At 39.9% G+C, this 26,096-nt stretch overlaps 1 protein-coding gene across 3 annotated transcripts in view; it reads left to right on the forward strand.

The window, feature by feature from the left end:
- The window catches only part of rsrc1 (arginine and serine rich coiled-coil 1), a 287,203-nt gene that overhangs the window by 84,725 nt on the left and 176,382 nt on the right, over positions 1 to 26,096 (forward strand). For all 3 annotated transcript variants that reach the window (XM_033031151.1, XM_033031150.1, XM_033031149.1), the window contains one exon: positions 21,241 to 21,277. In XM_033031151.1, the coding sequence (XP_032887042.1) occupies positions 21,241 to 21,277 (37 nt within the window). The remainder of the gene's footprint in view (positions 1 to 21,240; positions 21,278 to 26,096) is intronic.

Below are 26,096 nucleotides of genomic sequence, written 5' to 3' on the forward strand. Positions count from 1 at the left end.
GTGTAAATCTTCACTAATCGAATTACAGCCTTGTAATGTGATTGCAGACATCTATTATTTCTGATGTTACACCATTTCACTGGTCCTTTTGGTGTTGTGTTTCTTTTTTTGTTTATTTTACAGTATTTTGCGGTTGCCATTTATTGTGTCATTTGGCAACCGTGGTGTCTGGAGAAGAATAAATTTATTATATGTTACCATAACAAAAGTCTTACATTTATTTTTTATTACAGAACCATTATTACCAACAAAAGCACACTTTAAAATGTAATAAAGTTGAATTAATGATTTTGTCAGGGAATTGTTCAGTGCCATATCAATACAATGTTTATATAGTTGAAAATATGTGTATTAATAATATTTAATGTCACTGAGACGGGTGCGTTTATGTTTCCTTTGATTTTGGGTAACCTAGATTGCAGCACTGAGGTTGTTATTGAAGCAGCGTGTTGTTGGCGAAGGAAGTTATTTCACCCATTGTGCTACTGCTCACTTAATGCTATCGCAATCCAAAGCAAATCCCACTGTCTCACTTTCTTTCTGTAATCCTGTATGATCCCTACTTCAAATATACATCCTATTTTCCATCAAAAGAAATTTCAGTCCCTGTGAAAGCATCTCTTGCTTCATCAGTTCTTTGTGCAAAATGCACTTTAATCTGTCCTAACTCTTACTAACACTTTAAATTGGTGATCATTTATTTCTGTCCTTTCAATGAAAATAATCGAACCTTATTCACTCCCTTAATGCTCAACAATAGTTTCCAACAAAATTATCTCTCAGCCTCTTCTAATCCAATGAGAATAACCCCTAATTCAATGCATTTAAAATTCATATTCTAGAATTCAATTTTTGTGACTTTGTCCCTCCCTTTTTCTCTTCCCATCTTCAGGCTACAGACCATCCAGCGTTCTTCCACTTGTATATCGTCTCTGCCTTATTCCTCATCTCACCGTTTGTGGCTTTTCTTTCAGTTGTCAAGACTTTAAGCTCTTAATTCCCTCTATAAACCTTCCTGACTCTTTTGTCCTTTCAGACCTACCTCTTTGCCTAAGCTTTCAGTCAATTCTCTTAACATCACCGTCTATAGCGTTGTATCATTTTTTGTCTGATTTTGCTTCTTACGACAGGCTACATAAATCCTTTTAACTGCTAGACTTCTTTCACGTTTTCTTTTAATGCCATTTTAAATCCTGTTTTTCTTCCACTATACTTTCTATATTCATGATTATCTTTATTACTCTTTGCTGTTGCTTCATCGTATGTCCCTCTTTAAAGTCTTAATTTAAGTTGAACGATGAAAATGTGTTTGGTGCAGGAACTTGATGAAATTTCTGAAACAGCATAGAGCCAAAGGTTCTTTTACACTAACAGCAAAACTACATTGCTTTTGAGTCATGCAGGTTTTCAATGGGCCTGCTAAAGAATAACAGCTGCCGCTGTCTTGGGGATTTGACAATGATCCTGGTTGTAGGTTTGCTTCAATTTTAAAATGTCATGCAGATTTTGTACCATCTGAATGGTCCAAATGAAGTCACACTATATTAAACCTAATTAACAATTAAAGCATTGTATGTATTCTACCTAATATTTTTTTCTTCCAATGCCAATGCCTTTCAACACTTCAGACCATGAGGCCTGAAGCCCCAGTGTTGCTTAGTGGGCACAGATGTAGTCAGAATGTCTTGTCCCGCCTGGTAGCAAGTGCCGTCAGATAAATATCCATAAAGGGATTTCTTGCCCAAGCTCCAAGGATTTTTGCCTTGACTTTTTGTGTGATTTTTAAATGAAATGTATTCATCTTTTGCCCCAAAGAGAGAGCCTATTGAATGGGATAACGGGTGTAATGTGCCATTGAAGGCAGGATTGAAAGTGATTATCTTGTTAACTCCTGACAGTTACGGCCAGCTTGAAATAGAACTGACAGGGTTGATTTGCAAGTGAATTAGAGGGTTTTTCAATTTGTGCCAGGATCATCTTTTTATATTCTGATATGACAGATGCTATGTTTTATGCTTTTGTTCCCTTTCAGTCTTACACTTGCAAGAGAGCTCAAGATTTTGATGTGTACTTCAATATTTGCATCACTGTGATTGGAAATCTTTCTTTGGGTGCAAGTACTTCACCAAAATCTTATATTTCAGAATTTTGGTATATTTTTCAAATTACAAACAACATGAATTATTTTAAGTGAACGTGAAATGTTCTTTGTATCGTGTGGGTTAGAAGGCATAAGAGCTCAGAACTGCATTTTTTGCTCTGTCTCAGTTATTCAATGAAATGATGAAACAGCAGTATATTGTTTTCAATATAATCTCATCATTGCCATTTGTGGAGTTGCTATTTCCACTTCAATGTAACCGTTTTGAAAACTGATATGAAATGTTTCGCCTGTACAAATGGAAAAAATCATCAATGTAACTTTTTTTTCCCTTTATGCTCCAACTGCTTTTGGCGTGATTCCTCTCATGATCTTTGTCACAATTAAAAGGAAGTCAGAAACTTGTTAAGTCTTACACTTATGTCAACATTTATGCCGACACAGATGGTGCGTTGCTAATTATTGTAATTATTGAAAATTTTGTTTCTTCAAGAAATTCTCATTAATCTCAATATAAAGTACTTAACCCTTTTCCATCTGCTTCTGTAAACCATTCCTCATACCGTTGACCAGGATGCTGATGTATATAAGAAGATTAAAGAAGAAAGTACCCTTATTACTTCACTAGTGTTGTATTTCTGTGGCAATCAAAATTGTTCCACTGCAGCTTATAAAATTTAAACATGTAACATTTCTGTGGGGCTGCTCTTCGAATTTGTTTGGCAATCTCATTTATTTATCAACAGTGTATATCATTCTAAATTTATGTTGACCTGTCATCTTAAAGTGAAATTGCTTCCTTCATGAGCAAGTATGATGTTGTTTTTTCGGGAGGGAGCTAGAAGGTGGAAAATATATTCAGGAACTATGAAGGGTTTTTGTGCCCTTTATTTTTTTTGGTTTATATTTGCTATGAAGGGAAAAGCAGAGTTCAGAATGTGTACAGAAAAGCTAGTTCCTGGGAAGGGGTAGATGGGAGTTGTGACCAGAAAATGAACAATGTTGGGAGTGGCATTTTGATTCAGTTTAGGTCTCTCTATTCAAGTGGATTATCACATCATCACCTGAAGGTGAAACTGGCGAGGCGTGTTGGTCCAGAGCAAATGTGAGAAAAGTGAAACGAATAGGGTAATTATAGCTAAATAGCAAGCCTTCATTGTTGTCCGAAAGTGCTTCATACGCAATCAAATACCTTTTTATAGTTCAGTCACTGTTGTAATACAAGCAAGGGCTGCAATCAATCTTCACTGCAAATGTTTCATAAACAATGATCAAATATTCTGTTGTCATGCTGGTTGTTGGCCAGGCCATGTTTTAGGAAGAGTCCATGATATCTTGTACATTTACTTGGGAGGCCAGAAGGTTGCAGTGATTTGGTGTCTCGCACATCTTATGATATTGAAGCAGTTATTTTAGTGTAGATATTCAGCGTGGAAACAGGCCCTTTGGCCCACGCCAATCATCAATCACCGGGTTACACTTGTTCCATGTTATTCCACTTTGTCTAAACATCGGGGGCAACTTAGAGGCCAATTAACCTTCAAATCCACATATCTGAGATGTTGGAAGAAACTGAAGCACCCAGAGGAAACCGATGTGTCTCAGGGAGAACGTGCAAACTCCACTCAGACATCACTAATCGCAATTCTTCTATTGTTGTTCCGCACCTTTTGTCTTTCATCTTTGACCTTTGTGCAGCCATCGGCCTATCAGAAAATCTCCCACAGCTATCGCTTGGCAGGCTTTGTGCTGCCCCTCCTCTCTTACAGCTTTCTTCTCCCACCCACCCACCCACCCACTTTCCCCATCACCGCAATCGGTCTAAAGAAGGGTCCTAACCCGAAACGTCATCTATCCATGTTATCCTGAGATGCTGCCTGACCCACTGAGTTACTCCAGCACTTTGTGGCTTAACATGTAACTACTTGATGCATGAGAACGTTAATCCTTGTGCAAACCACAATTGATCTTCTCCTGTGAAATTGATTCATTTGTCTTTCATTAACACTCTATATGAGCCATATCGAGGAAAGCAGGTTTGAATAGTAAGTTACTTGCAAGTTGGTTGGAAAGGTTTTTGAAGTTGAACTTGTGGTGTAGTATTGAATATGCCCACAGACTGTCAGAAATAATGCTACAAATTTAGCACAATCCTGAGGTAAAAGTGCCTTTAGTGAATTTGAACATGGGAGCCTCCGTACTGTGCATTCCATGCAAAGGGGACAGACTCAAAGGCTAGGACTCTCTTGTGGTACTGTCTTCCATGTGCATTTACCTGGCCTATTGCATCAGAGAAGTTTGTCTTCAGTCTCTGCCAATGTTAGAGTTTCAATTGCACCATTTAAATATTGCAGCACAGACAGTGGAGATAGTGTAACATTACTATTTGTACCTTGCCTTGCCACTATTTGCTTATGTCTGGTCTCTCACCTTTTTAAAACCTTACCAATTGTCTGTTTAGTTTATTTAAGTTTAGTTTGGTTTAGTGATACAGCGCGGAATACGGGCCCTTCGGCCCACCGAGTCCGTACTGTCCAGCGATCCCCGCACCTTAACACTACCTTAAACATACCAGGAACAATTTACATTCACATCAAGCCAATTAACCTACAAACCTGTACGTCTTTGGAGTGTGGGAGGAAACCGAATATCTCAGACAAAACCCACGTGGTCACAGGGAGAGCATATAAACGGCACAGAAAGTACCGGTTAGTGGTGATCGAACCCGGGTCTCTGGCACTGCAAGCGCTGTAATGCCCCTGTCCCACTTAGGAAACCTGAACGGAAACCTCTGGAGACTTTGCGCCCCACCCAAGGTTTCCGTGCAGTTCCCGGAGGTTGAGGTGGTTGCTGGAGGTTGCAGGTAGTGGAAGCAGGTAGGGAGACTGACAAAAACCTCCGGGAACCTCCAGGAACCGCACGGAAACCTTGGGTGGGGCGCAAAGTCTCCAGAGGTTTCCGTTCAGGTTTCCTAAGTGGGACAGGGGCATAAGGCAGCAACTCTACCACTGCGCCACTGCGCCCTGTTCTCCAATGTTTGTAAAATATCACCATCTATTCTTGAAACCGACTGCTGCAGGAACTCAGCAGGGTGAGGCAGCATCTGTGGAGACAATTGGACAGGCAGAGTTTCGGGTCAGGAGTCTACTTCACACTGATAAAATGGAGGGGAACTAGCTGGTAGAAAAAGTTAAGGGAAAGGGCTGGAAACTGGCAAAAGTGGTAGGTGGTCCAGATGAAGGGGTTGATTAGCAGGTAGATTAGGTGAGGTGGGGGGGGGAGGGGGGGAAGGATGCCGATACAACTTTAGAAAGAAATATGGTGCTTATTTGTAAAATTGGAAACAATACCAGTTTTAGACTCTAGACGAGAGATACAGTACAGAAACAAGCCCTTTGACCCACCGAGTCTGCCCCGGCCAGTCATCTTCCCGTACTACACACTGAGGACAATTTTTTACCGAAGTCACTTAACCTACAACCCTGTCCATCTTTGAGGTGTGGGAGGAAACTGGAGCATCTGGAAAAAAACCCACACTGTCATAGGGAGAACGTACAGACAGACAGTATCTATTCCAGATGGATTCCAAACAGAAATGATGCAGCCGTTTGTGCTCCTTCCTAGTTGTCACAAAATACCTTCAGCCTGAAACAATAATGTTGTTTCTCTTCTCGGAGATGTGTTATTCCAGCATTTTTTGTTTTTATTGTAAATCGGGTCATTTGCCCCACTCAGTGCCCAGTTTCTTGCATGTGGAAGTAACACACTAATAACAGCAGCACTGATTACAAGAGGCCCCCATCACAACTTTACTTTTAAATGTTTTCTTGTGTAAATGTGCACACCCTGTTTTTAGACTAGAATGAGAGAATATTTGTAATGCAAGAAAACTTTGGCAAAGGTAATGGTCACTAATTCATTGTGATACCTACCGGCAGCTGAAATAGGCAGAAAATATGATTTTAAACGATTTTAGAGTTGTGCATGTTATGGGCCGGCACAAAAAAATGATTTAAGGGCGTTGAACTTGCTTTGAGTTTCACCAATATTTTGTATATTACTAAAGTTTGCTTTCTGGTTTGTGCCACCATTTGCACCTCAAAACAATATTATATTTTGTAACAGTTCCTATAATTATTCTTCATTATATTGTGGGGACATCCAGACATTATGTTGGGTTACTATATATTATTTTTAGGATATTGAAGTTCTTTACCATATCTTGTAATGTCTAAATTTATGAAATATTGAAGTACAACTTTGCGCTAATAAAAGCAAATTTGTATTTTAAAATAAATGGTACTCTTCTATGTTTCACTGTGAGAAAATATGAAGCTGTGTAGTTCTGTGAGAAGAATGGGGAAAAAAATCATATTTTAGATTGTGGGAAACTAGTAAAATTTGGTGTGAAGATTCCTGAGATGCAGAAATTCAACATGTATGATCTGAGTGCCAAACAATCAAAAAGGCAAATCAATGTCATCTTTATTGCAAGAGATTTTGGAGTACCGTGTTTGAGTTAGGAAATTATACAGAGTTTGCTCGGGTATTTACTGAAACCTCATTTGTGGAAATGTGTGCATTTTTGATCTCCCTGTCGAAAAAGATCATTTATTTGTCGTGGGATCAAAGATTCACAAGGCCAGTTCTTGTGATGAGGGAATTGTCTAATGAATGGAGACTGTTTAAGATTGGCCTATGATCACTGGTGTTTAGAACAGTAAGACATAACATCATTGAGACATGCAAGATCCTGCAAGGGTTTGACAAGGAGGTGCCAGGAGACTGGATCTCTTGCTGGCGAATCTAAGTTAGTATTAGACTATATTCAAGGCTGAAATTGATATTCGAGTATTAAGAGAGTCAAAAGTGTATAAGATCATGAGAGAAGTAGATAGGGTTTCCTTATGAGGAGGATATAAATTAAGTATACAGGGTTGAACACCTTTCCCTTCAGAGGAAATGAGAAATGCAGATTTATAAATAGGGAGTGATGTTTGACGAGTATGTTGTCAGGACTCGAGGACATGAGCTGTTGGGAGAGGTTGAAGTGCAGGAGGATGAGGGGTGATCTTATAGAGCTGTACAAAATCATGAGAGGAGTAGATCGGACAAATGCACAATGTCTTTTTCCCAGAGTAGGGGAATCAATAACTTAAGGACATAGGTTTAAGGTAAAGGGGGGGGGGGGGGTACTTGAGTAGTTGAGGCAGGTACTATCACATTGCTTAAAAAATATTGGACTGGTACATGGATAGGATAGGTTTAGAAAGATGTGGTCCAAATACAGGCAGGTGGGACAAGTATAGATGGGTCATGTTAGTCAGCGTGGACAAGTTTGGCCATGTTGTATGCCTCTATGACTCTATATGGCGATCTGGAAAATAAGTGGCCCTTATAAGTGGCATAGTATCAGCCACCCTCTTATGAAAAGAAGAACATGCCTAAATGTGTCTAGTCTTGCTTCTGCTCATAATCCTGCCAATGTATGAGAGTGATTTCCAGTGGTACTCTGAGTAGAAATTTCATAATCATATACCAAGATGGCGGCGCTGGCTTAACAGCTGCGGCCCACCTGCAGTCCGTCTGTTTTTTTTCTTTCGATTTGTTCCTTGTCATGTTTTAATTAATTTTGTTTTATTAAGTTGTGTATGTGTGTGGGTGGGGTGGGAGAAACATGCTTTGGTCTCTTCCTTCGGGGGATGCGACTTTTTCTTCGGTCGTATTCCCCGTCCCCGTCTCCGTCTGCGCCGAGGCCTAATGGCGGAGCTGGCGGCATCGGAGCTGTAGCAGCGGCAGCAGCGGCGGAGACCCGACTCGGCACCGAAGCTGTGGCGGTGGCGGCAGCAGCAACGGCAGCGGAGACCCGACTCGGCCCCGAAGCTGTGGCGGTGGCGGCAGCAGCAGCGGAGACCCGACTCGGCCCTGGAGCTGTGGCGGCGGCAGCAGCAGCGGAGACCCGACTCGGCCCTGGAGCTGTGGCGGCGGCAGCAGCAGCGGAGACCCGACTCGGTCCTGGAGCTGTGGCGGCGGCAGCGGAGACCCGACTCGGTCCTGGAGCTGTGGCGGCGGCAGCGGCAGCAGCAGCGGTAGCGGAGACCCGACTCGGCCCCGAAGCTGTGGCGGAGGCGGCGGAGAACTGACTCGGCCCCGAAGCTGTGGCGGAGGCAGCGGCAGCGGAGACCCGACTCAGCCTCGGAGCTGTGGCGGAGGCAGCGACCACCCGCGGAGTTTGAACCGTCGCCTCGGCGCAGAGGGAGAACAAAGAGGGAAAAGACAGAGACTTTAAGATTTTGCCTTCCACCACAGTGAGGAGGTGTTTGGTGAACTCACTGTGGTGGATGTTAAATTTGTGTTGATTGTGTGCTTTTGTCATTTTTTAAATTATATGTATGACTGCAGGGAAACAAAATTTTGTTCAGACCGAAAGGCCTGAATGACAATAAACGAATCTAATCTAATCTAATCTAATAATGCCATCAATTGCTGATATCCTAGCAGAGAAGCACAATTATGGATTCTCTGAAGATAGACACAAAAAGTTGGAGTAACTCAGCGGGACAGGCAGCGTCTCTAGAGAGAAGGAATGGTTGATGTTTCGGGTCAAGACCCTTCCTCAGACACCATAGTCATCCTGCACTTTCTTGCTTCCAATTTGGTCTCTGCCGTCATTGGAAGAGTCTATGACCGAATGCTGTGTGATTGCTTTATTACACTGATAAGCCTTCATATTGTGCAAAACAGCTTGAAATAAATTATTCTACTTTGGAGAAATTCACCGCAGTCTGAACCAACTATTTCAGCAAAAAAATTATTCAGTCTGAAGAAGGGTCCTGACCCGAAACATCACCAATTCCAGAGACGCTTCCTGACTTGCTGAGTTACTCCAGAATTGTTGTCTTTTTTTGTGAACAGCATCTGCAATTCTTGGTGTCTCAACTATTTAAACGAATGGTCTGGTTTGTTATCATGGGTCTTATCAGCTTCATATTAAATACTAGCAGTGTTTTGAGAAGAATTTGGCAAGGATGCCCATTGATTTTCTCCCTTGGATATACACATGGACAGATATGCTTTTAGAGAGAAGGTTTTTTAGGGTAAAGATAGAACCACTTAGAAACATAGAAAATAGGTGCAGAAGGAGGCCATTCGGCCCTTCGAGCCAGCACCGCCATTCATTGTGATCATGGCTGATCGTCCCCTATCAATAACCCGTGCCTGCCTTCTCCCCATATCCCTTGACTCCACTAGCCCCTAGAGCTCTATCTAACTCTCTCTTAAATCCATCCAGTGACTTGGCCTCTACTGCCCTCTGTGGCAGGGAATTCCATAAATTCACAACTCTCTGGGCGAAAAGGTTTTTTTCTCACCTCAGTCTTAAATGACCTCCCCTTTATTCACTTGCTAGAAATCTTGGCAGAGAAACACAATTATGGAGCACCATAGTCATGAGTCTCTGTCGAGAGTAACCCTCGGTCAATTTTTGGACCATATGTAAGCCCTTCATGCACGTGACTTAGTTTATCGGAAAAATGTATGCGATTTGGCTCAGAAGCAACCCCAAATAAAAATAAAACATTATTGGAATGCTTTCCATTTTGACCTCCTTCAGGGACAAATTTCATTAAATAATCAGAATAGGATTCCACTGAATTTTGGTTGATGACCTTCCAAGAAGTTCATAGGATGGTGTGCAGGTTTATAATCACCATATTGTGTTATAAAATGGGATGTAAAGAATAGTCCAGAATTATTTCTGTCAGGGATGAACAGTGAAACATCCTGAGATCCCCTGGCCTATAGGAACTGTATTTATGGCAGGTTTATTTTCTTAGCAATTGTTTCAAAAGGATTAAGTGAAAATGCATTCTTAATTCATCAATACTCCAAACAAAGGTTGCAGTATAATTAGTGGAGATGTTTGAGTCCAAATATGATTGGTATATCAAAAAATATGCAAACTGGTATACAGTACAGTACTTCTGCTGCTGGGCAGATAATCAAAAGGGTTGGACCCCATTGATGCAATGTTGGCAGATATCATAGGAGCAGGAGGAGGTGATGTTAAAGAGGAAATGAATGAGTGTGCAAAATTGAGGGTTAAAAGCAATGCAGCAGGGACAAAGTAAATCACGAAAGAAGCATTGGAAGCTATGTTCATGTAAAAAGCACATAAGTCTGAAGAAGGGTCTCGACTTGAAACGTCACCTATTCCTTCGCTCCATAGATGCTGCCTCACCCGCTGAGTTTCTCCAGCATTTTTATCTACGTTTTATTCTGTGGTTGTTCTGATACAGTCATTCTGCTTTTCACTTTCAATTGACTCGTTATCAGTGTGTAATTGTTAAGAATTATTTAGTGTATGATATGTTTTTACGTTATTTTTGTTCTGATCAGTTACATATTTCGAGAGTCTTGCTGGTAAATAAATAATTACAAAGAAATATGGAGTTTTATTTAAATTTGTCAACCAATTGGAATTTCCTAATATAACAAACATTTCCTTTGTGAATGTAAAAACGACATTCCAATTAAAGCACAAATTGACGAATTGTGCTTTAATGTGGAAATGTGGCATATACATTTTAATTAAAATTGAAATAATAAATTGATTTTAGATTAATTAGATTATAAAAACTTCAGTGTCCATGTAAGCTAAAGGAAATGATTAGTTGCTTTCTTGGTCAATTTGAAATCTTGTAGCAGCATTATGTGGTTAAAATTATGTTGCATTTGATTGATTTATTATTTCAGTAGACAAGGAGCAATTCATCTAACAGCTCTCTGCTTCCTGATTCTCTAAGTTACTGAAATTGGAATCTTCAGAATTATTTGCATTATTTGGCAATTAAACCACATTTGTGAACAGAGTCACAATAGTTGATTTAAAAATAGATTTCCAGAAAATAACTTTATTTTTCGCTCACTTAATGATGGTCTTTTGCATTATCTCTTTTGTCAATATTATTATTTTTTTAATCATCTGCTTAGCTTTCACGGAGTAGGATTTGTTTCTACAGATCCAGCATGCAAACCATCATGAATTCACTAATTGCTATGTCAATTCTGTGACTGCAATGTAAACCATGAGCTGGCGTATTCCTCAAAGGATAAAGGCATTATACTGTTTTAATCGAGATGTTAAAAGTGAAATGTTCAACTCATAGATCAGTAAAGGGCCTGTCCCACTTGCGTGTCCTTGGCATGCAAATTACGCGACCTCTTGGTCGCGTTGAGGCGCACGGGCATCTTGTGGCCGCCCGGGGCCGGTTCCACTGAGAAGCGTGGTTGTGTAGTTGTACGTGACATTGCGTGGGGCTCCGTAATTTTTGCAGCGAACAAAATCTTTGCGCGCCAACGGCCTGTCGCATAACTGACAGCCAAAGTGGGACAGGCCCAAGACCCTGGCGCGACGCAACGTCTCACCTTCAACAGCAGCAGAAGCAGGCAAACGATCGCCGAACTCGGCCTGGGGCTCACGGTCGTTGCGGTCCAGATCCGCCCCCACTTCTACTCCCAGAGCGGGGCCAAGAAAATTGAAGATAGACACAAAATGCTGGAGTAACTCAGCGGGACCGGCAGCATCTCTGGAGAGAAGCAATGGGTGACCTTTCGGGTCAAGACCCTTCTTTCAGACTGAAGAAGAGTCTCGACCCGAAACATCACCCATTGCTTCTCTCCAGAGATGCTGCCGGTCCCGCTGAGTTACTCCTGCATTCTGTGTCCATCTTCAAATGACGTCACACGTTCCAGACGGCTGTGCGGGCGCATGAAATCGCTCGCGACCTTCGCGGGACCACCGTGGCTCAACGCGACCATGAAGTCACGTAATTAACATAAGTGGGACAGGGGCTTAAGAGCTCTGTAAGAGAGTTGCAGGAATTAACAGGAATTAACAGGAAAAGAAACTAGGATTGGACCTGAATAACTATCTTATGAAGTGCATACCTAATGTAATCAGGTTTATTATCCAAAGAGCAAATGTGCATCAAGTTGGTAATTTAGATATCAGTTGTCTTCAAAATTTGAATTCGTGGAAGCTAGTTGTTGTCATCCCAAACATGTAATAGATGAACAGTGATTGGACTTTAGCCATTGAGGTTGTTAGACTTTTGTCTGGGATTGGCATCATGTAAGATACATGTGCCATGTGAATAAAGAAAATGCATAGAATTTGTAGAAATGAAAAGTGGATGCTGAATTATATCAAAGTGCTGGAGGAACTCAATGGGGTGGGCAGCACCGAGGGAGGGAATGGACAGGCAATGTCTCAGGTCCTGACTTTAGTCTGAAGTAAGGTCCCAGCCTGAAATGTTTCATGTCCATTCTCCAAACACTTGTCTCCCGTACTAAGTCACCCCAGGGTGCAGAAGAGATTCTCCAGGATGCTGCCTAGGCTTGGAAATTTGAGTTTTAGGGAGAGGTTGAACAGGCTGGAACTTTATTATTTGGAACCTAGGAGGCTGAGGGGTGACCTTATTGAAGTGTACAAGGTCATGAGGGGCCTGGATAAAATTAGTGCGCTCAGTTTTTTTCCCAAAGTAGAGGATTCTAAAACTTTAAGAGGGCAGGGGCTAAAGGTGAGGAGAGAGTTTTAAAAGGAATCTCAGGGACAATGTTTTCACTCAGAGGATAGCCCGTATCTGGAATGAGGTGCAAGATGAAGCTATGGATGTGGATAGGATTATGATTTTTAAAAGGCTTTTGGACAGTTCTGTGCATAGGAAGGTTTTAGCAAGCTAAGGGACAAATGCAGGCAAATGGGACTTTTCCAGAATGCCAACTTGGATGGCATGGACAAGGTGGGCTGAAGGGTCTGTTTTCTATGTGACTCTGTGACTCTATGTATCAGTTTGCCAGTATTCCCTAAATTACAGTCTGTATGTTTGAATAAAGACATAGTGATTGGTATTTTCTCATGTCGATGAAGCTTAAGTCTGATCAGGTCCACAGATTACTTACAGAACAGATTGTAAGTTAATTACCAGTAACAGAAATTTTGGATCATTACCTTTCCCTTCCTCTGATATTGGGATATTGAGGGAATTTTTAAGTACCCTTCCCCTTGAGAATATTGATGATACAGAGCTAAATGGTCGTGTACCTTGTATTGTGATTGTATTGATGGGGGGGTATTTACTCACACTAAAATGATGCTTAGGTTTCATGCTGTTGTCTTTCTCTACTAAAGAAATTTTGTTTGGGGAAAAGAAGCAGAATTAAAATGTGCGCCTGCTTCCCTTGCTGGTGGTTTGTGTACAGCGTAACATCAAATGGGGATGAAATACAATGAAACCATAAACTGTTTTCCTTTAATTGTTGATTTTGATTGCAGACATTTCTCAAAAGAACACATTTTTTTCAACAGAGTTCATTTTATTTTTTTGTGTGACACATTACAGTACATTAAATGTTCCGTTCGTTGGTTGATGAAGCTTTAAGTTGCCTGTGATTTTCTGTCATCACTAGCAGAAGCTTCCATGCACCAACATCACATTTTTACAAAGATTTTTTTTTAAATTAGATGTCCGGGATTGAAGCTATCATACCATAATGCATCTCTGATGAGCAGTGTGCTAATGGGCCACCCTGTTAGGTGGGAAGCAAATGACTGGCTTTGCATTTTAAATTTGTGGTTCCTGACGATGGGCGTTTGCCTCAGCTGTGGCAGGAAAAGACAGAATAGTGAAAAAAAAAATCAAATGCAATTATTTGAAATGTGACCATGAATGAAAATTCAACTGGTGTTCTGGCTTTAATTAATTGCATGCTACCTGGAATTCAAGCTACAGATTAAAGGATGCTGTTCCAGAGAAATTTAGTAACTATGAACATAACAGTAGCCTTCAGAATTAGTCGATAATGATGTCGACGTGGGACTAAGAGACTTGGGTTGGAGCCACACAGTTCCCTTGACATGAATGATATGCTAGACATTTCCAATTTGCCAATATTGACTGCAGCAAAAGCAATGCATTAAATGCAGACCTTTTTAACACTTGTTCTTCCTCTTTCGTTTAATTAAGTACGGTATAAATAAAAGTTCATGTTTGGTAAAGGAATCGTGGTTTTCCTCTCTCTTTTTACTCTTTATTTTATTGTTTATTGTTAAGAGGTTGACCAGGCTAATGTTCTTTCATCTTTCCAGACTGTAAAATAAAACTCAGGAAGCAGATGGCTTAACTCACCATCAGTTTAGACGTCCACTGGCAGTCACATTCATTAAAATGTGAACATTTGTTTTCTGTCGGTAAATAAAAGTTCTGCACCCTTCTGCAGCAAGAGCGTGATGCCCGAAGTAGATGAGCATGCAGAACATAATCTCGATAGGATTCTGATTCACTGTTAAATAATATCTGTTTGTGTTTTTAGATGACCAGATTTTTTAAATGTGGACCCGATGAAAGGCAATTGTGGATAATGGTTTATTTCTGCACAGACCTTTCATGATTGAATTTGGCAAGTGCCGTGAGCTTTATTTAGGGTGGCCAGAGCTGTGTTTCCATAAGTTTCCTAATCTCTGACTTATGAATGTTAAACCAGTACATTTCCTGCTTCAGAGGTTTGTGTTACACCAATATGACTATCTGGGCTGCTTCAACTACAAATTGGATGAACAGTCCCTGACACTTTTTCAATATTATTACATTAAACCAAGTGGATTTTGATTGATAACCTAATATTCAACTAATGCAAAACATCAATCATGGCAAGTATATTAATTATTTAATATTGCAGTCTAATTCAGAAATCGATGTGCTGTATGAGAGAGAGAGAAACTCAAGGTTCCCAGCAGACCAAAGGCAGAAGATGATAAAAAAAAGGACTGTTGTACTCCTGTGCACTTGTTCGATATAAATCTTTATTCATTTGCCAATAATCTCTTCCCATTTTCCACTTTAGGACCATTTTATCAGTTTTGAGACCCATAATTGAATTAGGTCTGCTTTCAGCACAGGGGCAGAAGCTGTACAAATATTGATGGAATCATGACAGGGACAGTACTGGAGACAGACCACTGATAGGATTGTCTTCATATGCCATTAACTGGAGGCTTGTGAACAGTCTTTAAATGCGATGTAAACGGTTTCCTGATAATTGCTGTTCATTAGGCCGTTTGCACTGTATTGTCTCTGCAGTAATAAATCTAAAATAAGCAGTGCTAATTTCTTTTTGGAGTCATGTGTTGCAGAATTACTTGTTGTTTATTGCAAGTTATTTTTGATTTGCACCGTAAAAATGCATGAAGGACGTGTGTTAATAGTGTTAAACAGAGAACTCCTTTGAGTTTTAATATTTTCAGTCATTGTGTTTTACGTTAGTCTTTTTTAAGGTTTTTTTCCACAGTAATATATATGTGGCACTTTACCAGTAATTAACACATGTAAACTGTTCGGTGTTAGGCTATGTCACGTTGAGGGTGGGAATGACTGAGACAACTAATTTGTACATGCAGGAAAAACAGCTGAATTTAAGAAACACTTAACATCTGTGCAGTAAGTTCAATATATGATGATGTAGGGATGAACAGTTATAAAAGATCTAGCTCATTCAACAAATATTCCATTATTCATTTTCTTTGATTCTGTTTTGTATATTTAAAAGATGGGCATGGAAGATGGGGTGGAGGTGTTTTGTAAAGGGTACAGCTGGAGAATCTACACGGATTAATGCATGATTAATCTGCACCAATTCAATCTGATTCTGAAGGCTCATGAAATTTATGGTACTTTCTTACTCCCATCATTTCATCATCTTGGTAGTAGTCGTTGTTGAGCACTTCACACTGGAACCCAACTTTGTTAGTGGTTTGCACAAGATCAGGCTGGCTTGCACTGCTTAAAACTGGACAGAAACACACGATAGAAAGGTGCATTGTGGTTGAATCAGACGATGCAAAACATTTCCAGCTGGGTATCTTCAGCTTGGTATCTCGTCGGAAGCTTTGGTTTAATGACAGTGAAAGTGAACACCCAGCTCTTTAGACACTCCACTAGGGGTCTTGGGAGATAGTGGGGAGTAAAACACATGCCCACTATCTATGGAGCAGGCCCATTTCAGCAGCAGTAGGGGGACACAACTATTGAGGTCAATGCCAGACTATGGAGTAGAACTCTGTTAATATACCATGTGCCAAACTCTTCTTTCACAATTCCTGGACATGTGTTGTCCCACTGGTTCTTGGCGTTCCCAGCATTAACTCCAGAACCCGTGAAAATCAAAACTGGATTGAAAGCACCAACATCGACTGAGCTGGACCCATCATTTATTTATTTGCCTCTGTACTCCACAATTTGAGATTCGTAATAGTAAAAATCACATGTGGTTAAAGTGCACATTGTCAGATTTTATTAAAGGCCATTTTTATACATTTTAGTTTCACCATGTAGAAATTACAGTAATAATAATAATAATGGATGGGATTTATATAGCGCCTTTCTAATACTCAAGGCGCTTTACATCGCATTATTCATTCACTCCTCAGTCACACTCGGTGGTGGTAAGCTACTTCTGTAGCCACAGCTGCCCTGGGGCAGACTGACGGAAGCGTGGCTGCCAATCTGCGCCTACGGCCCCTCCGACCACCACCAATCACTCACACACATTCACACACACATTCACACACAGGCAAAGGTGGGTGAAGTGTATTGCCCAAGGACACAACGACAGTGTGCACTCCAAGCGGGATTCGAACCGGCTACCTTCCGGTTGCCAGCCGAACACTTAGCCCATTGTGCCATCTGTCGTCCCAAACACAGTGTTTCAGGGCACCATAATGTTTGGGACACATCGCTTCATCGGTGTTTGTACTTGCTCCGGAGTGTTTAATTGCCTCCTTAATGCAGATATAAGAGAGCTCTCAGCACCTAGTCTTCCCTCCAGTCTTTCTATCACCTTTGGAAACTTTAATTGCTGTTTATCAGCATGAGGACCAAAGTTGTGCCAATGAAAGTCAAAGAAGCCATTAGGAGACTGAGAAACAAGAATAAAACTGTTAGAGACATCAGCCAAACCTTAGGCTTATCAAAATCAACTGTTTGGAACATCATTAAGAAGAAAGAGAGCACTGGTGAGCTTACTAATTGCAAAGGGACTGGCAGGCCAAGGAAGACCTCCACAGCTGATGACAATAATTCTCTCTATAATAAAGAAACATCCCCAAACACCTGTCCGACAGATCAGAAACACTCTTCAGGAGTCAGATGTGGATTTGTCAATGACCACTGTCAGCAAAAGACTTCATGAACAGAAATACAGAGGCTACACTGCAAGATGCAAACCACTGGTTAGCCACAAAAACAGGATGGCTAGGTTACAGTTTGCCAAGAAGTACTTAAAAGAGCAACCACAGTTCTGGAAAAAGGTCTTGTGGACCAATGAGACGAAGATTAACTTATATCAGAGTGATGGCAAGAGCAAAGTGTGGTGGAGAGAAGGAACTGCCCAAGATCCAAAGCATACCACCTCATCTGTGAAACATGGTGGTGGTGGGTGTTATGTCCATGGCTGCTGAAGGTACTGGCTCACTTCATTGATGATACAACTGCTGATGGTGGTAGCATAATGAATTCTGAAGTGTATAGACACATCATGTTCTCTACTCATATCTACTCATGTTCAAACAAATGCCTCAAAACTCATTGGCCGGTGGTTCATTCTACAACAAGGCAATGATCCCAAACATATTGCTAAAGCAACAAATAATTTTTTCAAACCTAAGAAATGGTCAATTCTTGAGTGGCCAAGTCAATTAGAGAGAGAGAGAGAGAGAGAGAGAGGGAGCGAGGGAGGGAGAGACAAAGAGGGAGGGTGCGAAAGGGGGAGGGAGGGAGAGTGGGAGGGAGAGAGAGCAGAGACTGAGACACATGAGAGCAGGTTGAAAAAACAAAGATAATGAAAGATGTTGGAGGCAACGAAAGTGCTTTGCATAACACCCTACAAGTGAGTAACAGAAGCAGGCAGCTAAGGTGTAGTTACATAGATCTGTTTTGCCTTGTTCTTCTTTGTGTTGTTAACGTGTGCCCGCAAAAAAACAAAAACAAATAGCACGCAGGAAGCATTTTGAAAATTTCAGGAAATACCTTCAAATTCCAGGAAATTTGGGATTCTATTTCAGGAAAAATTTGTTGAGGTGTGGAAGCACTGGGATTAGTAGACCTTGAAGAGGCATTGACACTTTGTTTTTATGTGGAGGGGTGTGATTTTCAGTCAGGACGTCTGTATCATTCAGTCAGTGAGCTGTAAATGTCGATGTGGATGCCATGACGGTAATCGCAAGCACATTAAGATGGCACGAAAAATTACCCATGATGTACTACTGCTTGGATCTTAGGTCAGGGTTTCACGGGCCCTCGCGTGCGTTACGTACTACGTGGCGTGGTGGATGCGAAGCTGTGAGAGTCGAGGGATGAGACGCGACAAGATTAGAAAGAATAGGGATTAAAAATGTAAAATGGCTACCACATCATCATCTGGTGCTAAAAGCAGGAAGCAGCAGTATACAAAGAGATGGCAATGAATGCACTGTCAAGTAAGGTGCGTAGAAGACATGTCAATTGGTAGCAAAGTTATGCATTCTAGTACTCTTACATGGGTATGACCCCACATAAAAAAAGCAACATTTTTTCCCCAGCAAAATGGCACCGCGTAAAATACTGATTTCCTCAGCAAAATACTGATTTTCAGGTACTAGAATACTGAAATGCTCTGACTAAACTTGGCAGCTCAGCCAAAGAGATTATCCATCTCAGTTTTCTCCTCTGATCCCTGTCAACATGCAGATTTGGACAATCACAATGATCATCAATCACCCTTTTTTGGTTTGCATTAATCCTATGTTAATTAATTTTATAATTGTATTCTCTCCATATTCCCATTAACTCTTTTCCAGGTTCCACTGCTTTCTTACACACCAGGGTAATATTTGACATAGCTATAGTAATTCCCAAAAGAGTGAAAGCAAGGAACTGCTTCCAACTAGGATGCTGCCTTACAAAAATGAACAAAAAGTACTGGAGTATTTCAGCGGGTCAGGCAGCACCTCCAGAGAACACGAATAGGTGATCTTTTGGATCGGGTCTGAAGAAGGGTTCTGACCTGAAATGTCATTAATCCATGTTCTCCGGAGATGTTGCCTGACTCACTGACTTATCCCAGTACTTTTATGTCTTTTTAAAATTCCTAAAATATCCAGTACTGGAGTATAACTTTTGAAAGTCAATATTTGGCCGATTTGGTCTTAATTCATCTTAAGATTTTCTTCTCTTAACCATTTTATTGAGGCAAAATCTATCCTTGATTTTGGTGTAATAAACATATTTCTATACATATAGTCTGAATGGCTGGTGTTAGTTGTGTGGAGGAGAACTTGCCAATGCTGGCCAATGAATTGTAACTGATTGGAAAAGCCTTTAACGGTGAAGCAAAAATATCTCACACTTACGTTGCACATTTTACAACATCTGGATGTCCCCAAATCAACTTAGAACCAGTGAAGTGCTTCCAATACATAGTTGTTACAGTGTAGGAATACAGGAGACAAGTTGCATACAACCAAGTTGCTTGCATGGGAGTGAAGCAAATGACAGATTGTTAACATTGGGCATTGACATTGAGTGGTTACCAGGGCACAGTAACTCATCTGGCCTTTAAATATTGTTGTGGGATCTTCAGTACCCCAAGTTGGCATAAGGGGTCCCCTAATCATTCATCTCAATCTTGCATTCAAATATCGTCATGTTACATACTGAGATGTTTGGGACGAGAACCCACAAACCTGAGAAATTGCGACAGCTGAGCCAGTGCTCATCAGATAACAAACAAGCTGAGAAGCTCGTGGATTTCCATTCCAAATGATGGTTGTAAAAGGTAGCAATAATTATTTTTTATAATTGAGGATTGGGGGCACATAGAATAAATACATAGAATTTAGACTGAATAAGAAGAGAAACGATGTTTTAAAAATTAAGAAAAGCTATAAAGAGAGTAAAAAGGAATCTTGCTGTTTGGAACAAAACTATTCAACAGGTGCAGTTATATCCATACTGAAATGGGGAATAAATTACATTAAATAATGTACAATGACCATTGATACTGACCTTTAACTTAACTTTCTTAACTTTAATATAGTTATTTTTTAACTTTAATATATCCTTAACTTTAATATAGTTATTTTGGAGTTCATGAAATCAGTTTGTTTTCCAAAATTCAGCAAATTATTAAATTTTGGATACATGCTTGAATTTGATTGGTTTTCCTTCTACTTGTGATCAGATATTGTGAAGGCACTTTTATGCCAATCAAAAAAGGGCTACCCAGTCTAATCCCTCCTTTGTAATTTAGTTCACAACCCTTCAGTGTGTGATTCTTTAGGTCAGCTTGCAAGTACTTTTAAAATGTGATGAGGGTTTCTGCTCTAGCATCCTTTAAAGCCATGGCTTCCAGATTCATGCACCTTGTTGAAATAGCTTTTCCCCAAAGCAAATTTTTTCCTAGTCATCCACTAATTGCTTCAAATTTGCACCCTCTGATTTTTGAAAGCTCAATGAAGAGAAATAGGCTCTCTATATAGCTTTGTGGAGAAGGGCAAAGTTTAAAGGAGATGTGCAGGGCAAGTTTCATTTTTAAATCGAGGGTGGAGAGTCTCTGGAACATGTGGCTGCAGTGGCATTCAAGAGACTTTTTGATAGGCACATGGATTGGCAGGGAATAGTTGACAGATAAGACAATGGTCTTGGCATCATGTTTGGCACAGATATTGTGGGCCAGAGGGCCTGCTTGCACTGTTTGACCTATGTATGCATTTTGATATCTAAATCATGGTTTCAAATCCTTTAGAATATATGTTTTATGTAAGTTATCAAATGGTATAACACTTAATGCATGATATTTGCTTTTAAATCCCAAATTGCCTTATCATTTGATGGGAATACTTTTAAAACTTCCAATTTCAAGTCTTATAGCAAAATATGGATATGATTTTCTCATAACAATGTCATTAATCCCTATTATTAGTATTTTGTTGACTGCCTTGTTCAATGGGTTTAATTTAAGGTTAACTCATGCTAACTTGGATATTGGCATGAGCTTTGGCTATCTTGAGCTGCTGATATTTATAAAATATTTTTGTTCTTTTGCAGGAATCCTGGAAACATCAAATTAGCATTAGAACATCTGGTAAGTTTCATGATTATCTGTTCAATACTTGCATCATCTTTTGATATCTGTATTCTAAATGAACACTTTTGAGCAAGCTTTGAATACCTAGCACTCTGAAAGTAGACAATTTCCCAAAGGAGCAGCCTTACTTTTCTTGTGTGCAAGGCACGCGCACTTCCATTTATCTCTGTATTCCAAGGGAATTAATTTTTTTGTTATAAATTAGATCTTTTTGATGTAAAGATGAAATAAAGTACACTGAAACCCATAATGTAGAAGGGAACGTGTGGATGTAGAGAAGATGAATATATATTTTGTATTTTGTCCCTTACAGAACGAAAATTAGTACTGGATCTTTTGCAGTTACAACAGCCTAGATGAATATATATTTAAAACTCTACTTTAGTATTATAATATATTTAACCATAATATTCCATGGTGTAGTAGATCATTTCTGACAGCATTTGTTTGGAAATGGGAATATGTGTAAAAATGCCCATGAGTTTATTTTTAAACAGTGCAATGAATTAAGACATTTCTCAGGAGTTGATGCCCATATCCAAGGAGTGAGAAAAAATATTGCTAATCTTTAGCCTTAATTCATATAAATTATGTTTAACTGTTCTATTTTTATGCTTACAAGAGCAGCAAAATATTGGCATTTTCAGTATTTGGATCACTTTTCATTCTGAAAAGAAATATTTTTTCATTAAGCATCATTATTTTCAAATTTAGAATCCTAAGTTTTGAATCAAAGAGCTAATTTGAATTGACCCATCCAGATTGCTGACTGACAGAAGATGGTTGTTTTGTGAATGAGTGGATTACACAAGTTCACAAGTTATAGGAGTAGAATTAGGCCCTTTGGCTGATTGAGTCTACTCCTCCATACAATCATGGCTGATCTCTGCCTCCTAATCCCATTTTTCTGCATTCTCCTCATAACACCCGTTCTAATCAAACATTTGTCTATCTCTGCCTTAAAAATATTCACTGACTTGGCGTCCACAGCCGTCTGTGGCAATATGTTCCACAGATTAACTACACGCTGACTAAAGTTCCTCCTCACCTCCTTTCTAAATGAGTGCCCTTTAATTCTGAGGCTATGACTGAGTCCTAGACTCTCCCACCAGTGGAAACATCCTTTCCACATCCACTCTATGTTTCCCCCGACCCCCACTTAAACAAACCGGAGAACATTTACACAAACTTTTAACACACACTAAAACATTTTAAAAAAAGACGAAAAAACAGCCAGACTGGTGGCTGGGCTACGAATCGTGCGGCGCCCCTGGTGGTTTATCAAGGGACTAGTATATCCCTGGATGGTTGAAGTTCCCATCACAGGAGTTGGCAAAATGGCTTACATTTTCAGTCAACAGCATTAAATCTGTTGGTTTATTTCATGGTTGTAATGCATCTGCCATGTGCAAATTGGTTATTGTGTTTTTTTTCCATAACAGCAGTGATAATACTTCAGTCATCAGAATGTTTGAATGTACGAATGGCACCTTGTGAATTTTTTTATTACTTTAACGTGTCTGCCTTTGAACTGTGAGGCTAAATTAATTTAAAGGGTATTGGCCGTTAGCTGTACAGGGTTCCCACTATACACAGGAACCAACTGTACAGAGCTGAGTATCACCCGCAAATAATGTTCTTGCATGAGTTTAGCTCTGGTCATGGAGCGGTTAGCCCTTTTCCAGTTACGTGTGAAAATTAATTCAGATTGCTGAAGTTAGGTAGAAATTTAGCTGCTCATCATTCCCCCAGAGTGAAAAAAAAAGTCCGTTTTTTTTCTCGCAGTAACAAATATTTGTTCTAGGAATTTATTAAATGGCCTTTATTAAAATCTGACAATGTGCACATTAACTACATGTTTTTTTCTATTGCAAATCTCAAATTGTGGAGTACAGAGGCAAATAAATAAATGATGGGTCTTTGTCCCAAACATTATGGGGGGCACTGTATCTTTGGTCCACCAATCCTCCTTGTTTTTCAATCCCGAGATATCTTAGCATAATAGCATTATTTTTCTTTTCTTCCATTCTTTGAATATCTCAAACACTGAAAATTTGCTTCTTTGGCTGCCTCTTTCAAAGGAAGAGATTTGGTATCTCTACTGTTTACCTGTGTCTTTAATAATCGACACATCACTACCTTCTTGCCTTCCATATTTCCCTTGTGCCTTAGTAAATGAAGTGCTGGCTGATACGAGTTTAGCATTCCTTCTGATGTGTACAGGCTGTCCCTGGGCAATGAACACATTCCATTTTTGCAGACATACATAAGTTGATTTTGTCTGTAAGTCAAAAAATACACAAACATCACTCAAAACGATGACCGTACCTCCCCAGTATTGTAATGAATGGCAGCAAAAGCACACAAGACCGATAAGAAAGAACAGTTACTGAAAGTGGATAGAGAGAGGAAACGTGTTCTGCTGTTTGTAGGAACGTACATGTATACTTATGTCAGACTTGTGTATTTTGTAACATTATGGGAGTTCGCTCGAATCCACCAGTCAGGTGCTTGTAACTCAGGAACAGCATTTAATTAGTTAGTTTGATCTAAGATCTATTGCTATTGTTGCCATAACAATTATGTTGATTTCGAGTTCCTCATTTACCCTTCTCATCTTTCCCATCTGACATGGTTCTTCTACTTTTCATTGCTTCAGTCAACCCAATTGCTCTGTTTGCAGGGATCGGGAAGCAAATTGTTTTTGCTTACTTCATTACTAATTACATGCGGATCTAATTAGATATTTTTGTTAAACTTAAGGTTTTTGTGACCAGATGGATATAGATTCCAAAATTCTCAAGAGACCCTTTCTATCTTTGTAATTTATCTTCACTCTTTCATGATTTAATATAATTAATGCTCCAACTATATCTTTTGCCACTTCATTACCATGAGCTCACATGGCTCGTGTTGTGCTCAGAAGTAATTTACTGTACAGCTCGGGAGTTTCATGATTAAGAGTAATAGACAAATGGGATTGAACTTGCTCAAAATTGAGTTTCTTGCTGAGACGGATGAAATGGGGAAGTGTTCTGTCCACAGAGCTGAGAATACAATTTGCTGTAGAAAATGCAAGTCAATCTCGTGTGCATTTGCGCATGGAAACCAAGTATACGGTTCAGATGTGGGAAATGGGATGAAATTAAGGATGCCCGAAAACGGTTTTAACTGAAGAAGTTGAAGACAATCTCATAAATAACTTTAAAAATGAGTCGGGCAGGTACTTGTGAGTTGCAGGCAAAATGTGTAATGAAGCATCTGTACCCTTTCTTAGAGTCAGCTCAGGCACGATGGGCAGAATAGCCACGTGTTGTAAATTTCCATGATGAATTGTTTCTAATGATTAGTGAATTTTGTATGTGAATGTGTTCGACTTTATACCGTACAGGTATGAATTCATCAGGAGCATTAAAATTTTATTTTTTTCTATTGAACAAATTGAATAACAAGTGTTGGACATACACAAATGAAAAATCCAGTTGTATTTTGTAAGCTTGTTGATGGGTTTTCAAGCTGCCTTTTTTTAAATTGTCCCTTCTTCCTGCAGCTGGACATTGTAAATGTTTTTATTAGATGAATACTAAACCATTGAACATCATTAAAGAAAGTATTTTACTGGGACTTGAATATAATGTGATGCACAGGTTTGGTCAAATTATGTCTGGTTTATTCCTTCATATTTGCATGTTCTCTAATTTTTTGTGATAACCTAATCAAGGTTGGGAATTCATTTTGTGGTGAAGGTACACAAAAATGCTGGAGAAAAATGCTGAAGGAAATAGGCAACGTTTCCGGCCATAACCCTTCTTCAGACGTGGTGAACCAAGAATATGGAAGTATCCGTTTTTTTACCCTGCTAGACGATTATAGTGCAGTTTAGTGTAGTTTGGTTGAGAAATGCAACGTGGAAACAAGCCTAAACCGCGCAACCAATGATCACATAAACACAAGTTCTATCCTACAGACTAGGGACAATTTACAGTAGCCAATTAATCTACAAACCTGCACGTCTTTGGAATGTGGGAGGAAGCCAGAGTACCCTAAGAAAAGCCACATTCTACCTGATAGAATGTGCAAACACAATACAAACAGCACCCATGGTCAGGATTGAACCCGGGTTTCTGGAGTTGCAAGGCCACAACTCTTCCTCTGTGCCACTGTGTCGCCTGGTGTATGAGTGCTGTACCTGTGTATTGCTTTGAAACATTTTTTTTAAATAGGTAGATTCCTGAAGAAGCAGCTTCTCTGAGCTTCTTAAATTTCCCATGGTTTACGATAAACATCACAGTCAAACTGATAATCCTCTGCGGTGCTGAGATGAATGCTCAATGTGTGCTGATTGTTTGCATTGATAATTTAGGCGATGTGCTTTCCTTTATGAAATTATTTAGTGCAGTCCCGAAATTGCCAAATTTCAGTGAGGAATGGCCGTAGGTAGCGTAGCGGTATAGTCGCTGCCTTGTAGTGCCGAAGACCCGATTTCGATCTTGACCACAGGAGCTGTCTGTCCGTTCTCCCCGTGATCACGTGGGTTTTCTCCGAGATCTTCGGTTTCCTCCCACGCTCCAAAGACATACAGGTTTGTAGGTAAATTGGCCTGGTAGAAGTGTAAATTGTCCCTAGTGTGCGTAGAATAGTGTCAATGTGCAGGGATTGCTGGTCAGCGCTGTCTTGGTGGGCCGAAGGGCCTGTTTCCCTTCGTGCTGTATCTCTAAACTAAACAAAATTAAAATTCTGTGAATGTATAGGTTGTGGACGCCTGTTAAACGAGCTAACAAATAATTTATAATAATAAGAAAGAACTAATCTTTAA

The sequence above is a fragment of the Amblyraja radiata genome, chromosome 13, assembly GCF_010909765.2.
Source record: "Amblyraja radiata isolate CabotCenter1 chromosome 13, sAmbRad1.1.pri, whole genome shotgun sequence".
In the NCBI taxonomy this organism is placed as follows: domain Eukaryota; kingdom Metazoa; phylum Chordata; class Chondrichthyes; order Rajiformes; family Rajidae; genus Amblyraja; species Amblyraja radiata.